This window comes from Vidua chalybeata, chromosome 23 (assembly GCF_026979565.1).
Source record: "Vidua chalybeata isolate OUT-0048 chromosome 23, bVidCha1 merged haplotype, whole genome shotgun sequence".
NCBI lineage: Eukaryota > Metazoa > Chordata > Aves > Passeriformes > Viduidae > Vidua > Vidua chalybeata.
In genome coordinates this window covers 2,618,376-2,624,375 of record NC_071552.1, presented here as the reverse complement: position 1 = coordinate 2,624,375, position 6,000 = coordinate 2,618,376, and the positions used below count along the sequence as shown (strand labels likewise).

Sequence of the window (6,000 nt, the reverse complement as noted above, 5' to 3'; positions counted from 1 at the left end):
CCAGGTCTGGCTGTTGCCCAGCTCTCTTCCTGGCAGCATTCCAGGCTGGGGGGTGCTCAGGGGAAATCTGGATGTTTATAACCCTGGAATTGTGGGGCCGAGGTGAGGAGGGGAGAGCCCATCCATGAGGATGGAGTGCTGGGTTAATACTGACAATAATCCCACACATTTGGTGCATCCCAAAAACCCAGGGAGCTCCTGGCAGCCTGCAGGAGGCTCTGGCTGCTGCTGGCAGTGGTGATGCTCTGGAAACAACAGGAATTCCTCCCTACCCTCCAAAAGGGCTCCTGGCTCCAACTCCCACACCAAAACCACCTCTGCTCCCTCTCCTGCCACCTGAACTCATCCCCCACAGGTTCCTGGCGGAAGAACAAGAGCTGGGATTGCTCTGACAAGGGACAGAGGTGATTTCTTGCCAGAAGGGAAAACGTTTGCTTTAGAGGAGCAGGAGGATCCTGGTGCTGAGCAAAGCTCTGACTGTCCATGGGACGTGCAGGATGCTCCGTTTGGCTTCCTTGAAGAGCTCAGATCTCGGGCAGAGGGCGTGTTCCTCACACACCTGGCAGGAGCAGCCCAGCCCAGTGGCACTGGGGGCAGCTTGAACCACCCTGTGCCAAGCAGGGCAGTGAAAATTCATCCTCACCCTCATTTGCTACGGAAAAGCCCAGAAAAACAAGGAGATGCCTAAAGGGCGGGCAAGGGGCAGTGGATGCAGAACTCCTTGCTGCCAGACCCACCTTGTGTGGAACCCAGCACGGGGGGTGGGTAATGCATGGAAATGGGCTCAGGGCAGAGGCTGTGCCCAGGGTTACCCCAGTTCCCATCCTGGCAGGAATTCCAGCTGCAAACCCCACCAGGACAGGCCTGAGGAAGTGCCCAAGAGCTGCTTCAGCCTCCTCAGGTCACCAATCTCCCTTTGGGTGAGAACACATTGGCACGAATGATTCCAAAAACAAAACAAAACAAAACAAAACAAAAAAAAAGCAAAATTCAACAAAATCCAACCCCACCCCAAAAAGAAAAAAACAACCCCAAAGCCCACCCCGAGCCCTCAGCAAGACATACTTCAGGTACTAAAACTTACTGGCCCTATAATCAGCAGTACCTGTGGCTAACTCCATGGCAGCCCTTTTTCATTCAGTAGTGAATCAGGGGCAGAGCTGCCCCACATCTTTGAAACACTTCTGGGTTTGCATTTTTTTCTCTTTTTTTCTTTTTTTTTTTTCTCTTTTTTTTTTTGATCCAGAGAAGAGTTACAAAAGTGCTGCAGGTCGAAGTAATTTTTTTTTTATCACTTTACAAAGGAAACAATGATCAAAGCCAACGAAGTCAAGAAAAAAAAAAAAAAAAAAAAACAAAATTAAACCTCTTTCTCCTATCCCAGCAAAGGAATGGGAAAGGGGAAAAGGAAAATTCGCCCATCTCAAGTGCCTGGCTGTTTAGTGCATGGAAAATTCCTGTTCCACACGTGGTGACATGAGCAATTCCCATGCAGCTGGTTGGATACAGACAAATTCCAGCCATAAATTCCATCCTAACACCTTCATGAGTAGCTCTTGGTAGTCTGAGTGCCAGCAGGGAGTGCAGAGTCCAGTCCAGTGAGGAAACACCTGCACACAGGTCCCCCCTGTCCCCTCACCAGGCAGGGTGGGCCAGAACTGTCACTACCCAAAAATAGAACAAAAAAAAAAAAAAAAAAAAAAAGGCAGATTAAAAAATTAAAATGTGCTTTCGATACACGGAATGAAGTCAAATAAATACATCAATTTTTTTTTCTTTTAAATGTCTAAATACATTTTTTTTTTATATCCTACACCCAAAGCTCTGTACATTTGGTTTGGTTTTTTTTTTTTTTTCTGTTCTGAAAAAAAAAAAAAAATTGAATTTCTGGTAGCAAGGAGAGGAGCAGAATAGAATAGACTCCCTCACTGACAAGATAGTGCAGATGCCCCACAGGAAAAGCACCCCATGCCCACTTTGCTAGAGAATTCCTGTTTGGATGCTCCAAACCCTCATCCCAGAGTCCACAGGGGAGACAGCGGGTGCTGTGTCCTGATTCTCTTCATCCAATCTTCAGCCACTCCTGGAAACACGACTAGCTTTTGTCTGAAAAAGGGGGAGAAAAAAAAGGGAAAAAGGTGGTGAGAGACAGGGATGCACTGGGAGATTGTGGCCCTGTTCTTTTAAAAGTTTTTAAAAGTTCTAAAGTTTTCTATGCCTTCTGATGTTGACATATTTCTACTGTGTCGCCCTGGTTATCAAGAGTTTTCTAAAGCCTTCTGAGTTTACATTCTTGTAGAGAACTTTCTCACACAACTTTCTGTAAATAACCTATTGTTTTGCATTCTTTCATAGAGGAGGAGAAATTTGATGTACAGGTAGTTTGTGCAGTGTCGTTGGAGAGGTGGCACGTTCACCCTCCAATCCACTGGCACCTTTTGAGAGCTATAAAAGATTGGAGTCAGAGAAAATAAATGAGTCTCTTCATCGTGACCAAGGCTTTTTGCTTGTGTCATCTGGTGACACTACTGGAGTTCTCACACACTGTCCATGTAAATAATGATTGTTTTGCATTCTTCTTTGTGGGAGGAGAGAATTGATGGACTGTTGGTTTGACCAGTGTGGTTGGAGAGGTGGCAATTCCATCCTCCAATCCACGGTCACCCTTAGAATTCTATATATTGTGAAGTCAGAAATAGAACTTCCTCTTTTCCCTCTTCTGCATCTGAAGCGAACGCGGGAGTTATTTTGTGTCGTAGCGCGACGGGAGATGAGCGTGCGGCGCTTCCGAGCGCTCCCGTGGCAGAGCCGTGCTCAGGGGCAGCTCCACACCCATCTCACCTCCAAAGCTCGCTCAGCAGCTCAGCAATTCCACCTGGAGGGCCCCGGGGAAAGCAGAGCCAGGCTCAGCATTTCGGGAACCTCCCTGTGGGACTTCCCACCACTCCGGCCAGCCTGGAGGAGAAGCTTCACCCTGGGATGAAGGTGTGGGGCAGCTGGAACAGAACTTTCCAGAGCAGGAACAAGCTCCGCTGAGCCTCCAGGGATGGAGCTGACCTTTCCTGCAGGCAGCACTGCCAGAGCTGCTCAAGGAGGTGAAACCTTTTCTGGGCATGTGAGAAAGGCCAGCTGGAGCTCTGATACCTCAGGATTTTATATTTTTCATGTATTTGTAACTTGCAGTTCTTTAGTGTAGAATTCTAAACTCCACACCCAGTGTGAGCTGCTGCTTCCCCATTTGGGGCAGACACAACAATTCCTCTCCAGGCCTGGCAATCAAGGACCCCTCACTGCCTCAGGCCTGAGAGATGGAAACAAAAGTGAGTTGGGGGAGCAAACCTGGGGTAAATGACTTCATTAGCTGCAGCTGTAATTGGCAGATTCACCCCCAAAATGCAAATGGACCAAACTTATAAAAGTGTGAAACCCATGACCAAATATCCATTTTGGGTGGGTTTTGTCTGCCCTAAATGTACCTGAAGGCCCTTCAATAAACAGAACTGCTTTTTATTCTCTTAATTCTGCCTGGCCTCTGTTTTTAGGTGGCCCAAACACTCGACTTTGTGCTCTGGGTTTGATTCTGGGGCTCAGGGGCTCCTACCTGAGTGCTCTCCTGTGGAGGCTGAGCCAGCCAGCCCCTGGCGCCGCAGAACGCTGTAATCCTCCTCAACCTCCTGCAAAACAACAACAACAGCCCCAAAACTCAACTGGCTCTCCGTTCACCAAGCAAACAAAGAGGGGTTCAAACAGGAAAAAGGGAAATTTCACTGCTGCAAACAGCCAGGTTGGAGTGAGCCCCCTGAAATCCTTCATCAGCAGCTTCATTTGCATGCAATATTCAGATTTCAGTGAAATGAAAGGCTGGCTACTGGATGTTTCACACATCAAACCTTCTGTAGTTATTCTATAAAGAGAATCCCCGTCCCATGCACAAATCATGTGGAATATACAGACCCTGAAAACCTCAATATCCTTGGTGCAACTCAGAGTCTTCATCTGACACCACGAGCAGCAGCACACGAGAGATTTCACAGAATCACCAAGGCTGGAAAAGACCTCTGAGATCTCTGAGTCCAACCTATGCCCTAAGACCACCTCGTCACCAAGTGCCACATCCAGTGTGACCTTGAACACCTGCAGGGATGGGGATCCAACCCTCCCACCTCTCTGTGAAGAACTCCTCCCTGATCTTCATGCCAGGAATCCACATTCCTCAGGCCAGTGTCTGTTGAAAACTCCACTTTCGCAGGCTTCCTACCCCTCAGAAATTTCTCAGATCAAAATCAAAGCAATAAAGAGCCAGCTCCAGCAGAACTATTGGCCTGTCGTGATCCACCACTCAATGCACACAAAACAGCAAAAAAAGCAACAGATTCTGCTCTAAAGTCATCCAGGAGTAAGAGCCAGAGATGAAGAGAAATGTGGCTGTGCTCTTGCCCACCAGAATTATTTTAAAGCTTTTTTCTACCCCAAAACTGACCGGGCATGGAAATGATCAAACACTCAGGTGACCATCAAACCTTCTACGTGCAGTACTAATAACAATAACGACAAAAACAGCCATAAAAAGAACAAAAAAATCCAACGCACCTTCAGCTTCTCCAGGGCATCCTCGATGTTGTGGATGTACTGCATGAGCTGCACTCGGATCTCCAGAGGGAGCTGAGGGCTGCCCAGGAAGGGGCAGGGCTCCTCCAGCCCTGCCCAGCGCAGCTCCTCGGGGAACGGCGAGCTGCCCCCGTCCGACCGGGCGTCCCTTGGGGACAGGGGCTGCTGCTGCTGCTGCTGCTGCTGCTGGGGACAGTCCAGGGGGGGCTGCCTGTGGGAGGTGCACTGCAGGACCAGGGCTGACACCTCCTCGTCCGTGGAGCTCTCCTGCACTGTTCCGTAGCCGTCGAGGATCAAATAATTTCCTGCGGACACAACGGGGTTTGAAGGCTCAGCGGGGTCTGAGTTTGGGAGACAGAAGTGGGGGTGTCCCACAGCCCATCTCGTGAGAAAACAAGTCCCACAGCCCATTTTCCGAGAAAAATCAAATCATTTCCTGCAGAGACAATGGGGTTTGCCTTGACTCAACCGTCCCCAAAAAGCTTCAGGGCTCAGAGGCATTTGAGAAGATCCTAAGAGACAGAAGTGGGGGTGTCCCACAGCCCATCTCGTGAGAAAAATCAAATAATTTCCTGCAGAGACAATGGGGTTTGACTCAACCATCCCCAAAAAGCTTCAGGGCTCAGAGGGGTTTGAGAAGATCCTGAGAGACAGAAGTGGGGGTGTCCCACAGCCCATCTCCCGAGAAAAATCAAATCATTTCCTGCAGAGACAATGGGGTTTGCCTTGACTCAACCGTCCCCAAAAAGCTTCAGGGCTCAGAGGGGTTTGAGCAGATTTTAAGAGACAGAAGTGGGGATGTCCCACAGCCCATCTCCTGAGAAAAACCATTTGTGAACACTCCAAAGATTAGTGGTGCTATCAGACTCAGCTGGTTCTGAACGGGTTCAGAGATCATGGATGGCTTTTATACTCTACATTAAAAAAAAACCATAATTAAATGGACAGCACCTGGACTCAATGAACCTTCTGGCTCCTCTCCAGCTCAGGATATTCATCACCTCCCTTCCTGCTTGCCCAAAATCTCTGTTTCTATGATAATATCTCAAAATCCTGCTCTTGCACTAATGGCACCTGACAAATTCAGCTGCTGGATTCCCAAACTCCACTCCCCTGGCACTTAGGATGCTTTTAGATGGGTGAGGTTTAAAGCAGAGCTTGCTGATATGCTAAAAGATAAAGTAAATACAGGCAGAAAATGCTTTCATAGCCTGCACCCAGAAACAGGAGTCTATTTAATGAATATCTCTATAATACCACAGGCAAAGCCAGCAGAGGGGACTCAGAATTGACTAAAAACAGATCAGTCTCATTTTGATGTCCCCATACAGTTAAAAAAGTAAACAGTGGAAGAGGTGACAAATAAATTAGATGCTTCGAGTTGTTGGCTCA

At 48.2% G+C, this 6,000-nt stretch overlaps 1 protein-coding gene across 4 annotated transcripts in view; it reads right to left on the bottom strand.

Moving 5' to 3' along the window:
* Positions 1-1,265: 1,265 nt before the first annotated feature.
* ARHGEF12 (Rho guanine nucleotide exchange factor 12) overlaps positions 1,266-6,000 on the bottom strand; it is a 75,597-nt gene continuing 70,862 nt past the window's right edge. For all 4 annotated transcript variants that reach the window (XM_053963256.1, XM_053963253.1, XM_053963255.1 and 1 more), the window contains 3 exons: positions 4,591-4,913; positions 3,602-3,674; positions 1,266-2,106 (listed from right to left, as the gene is read on the bottom strand). In XM_053963256.1, coding sequence (XP_053819231.1) covers positions 2,096-2,106; positions 3,602-3,674; positions 4,591-4,913 — 407 coding nt within the window. In that variant the 3' untranslated portion in view covers positions 1,266-2,095. The remainder of the gene's footprint in view (positions 2,107-3,601; positions 3,675-4,590; positions 4,914-6,000) is intronic.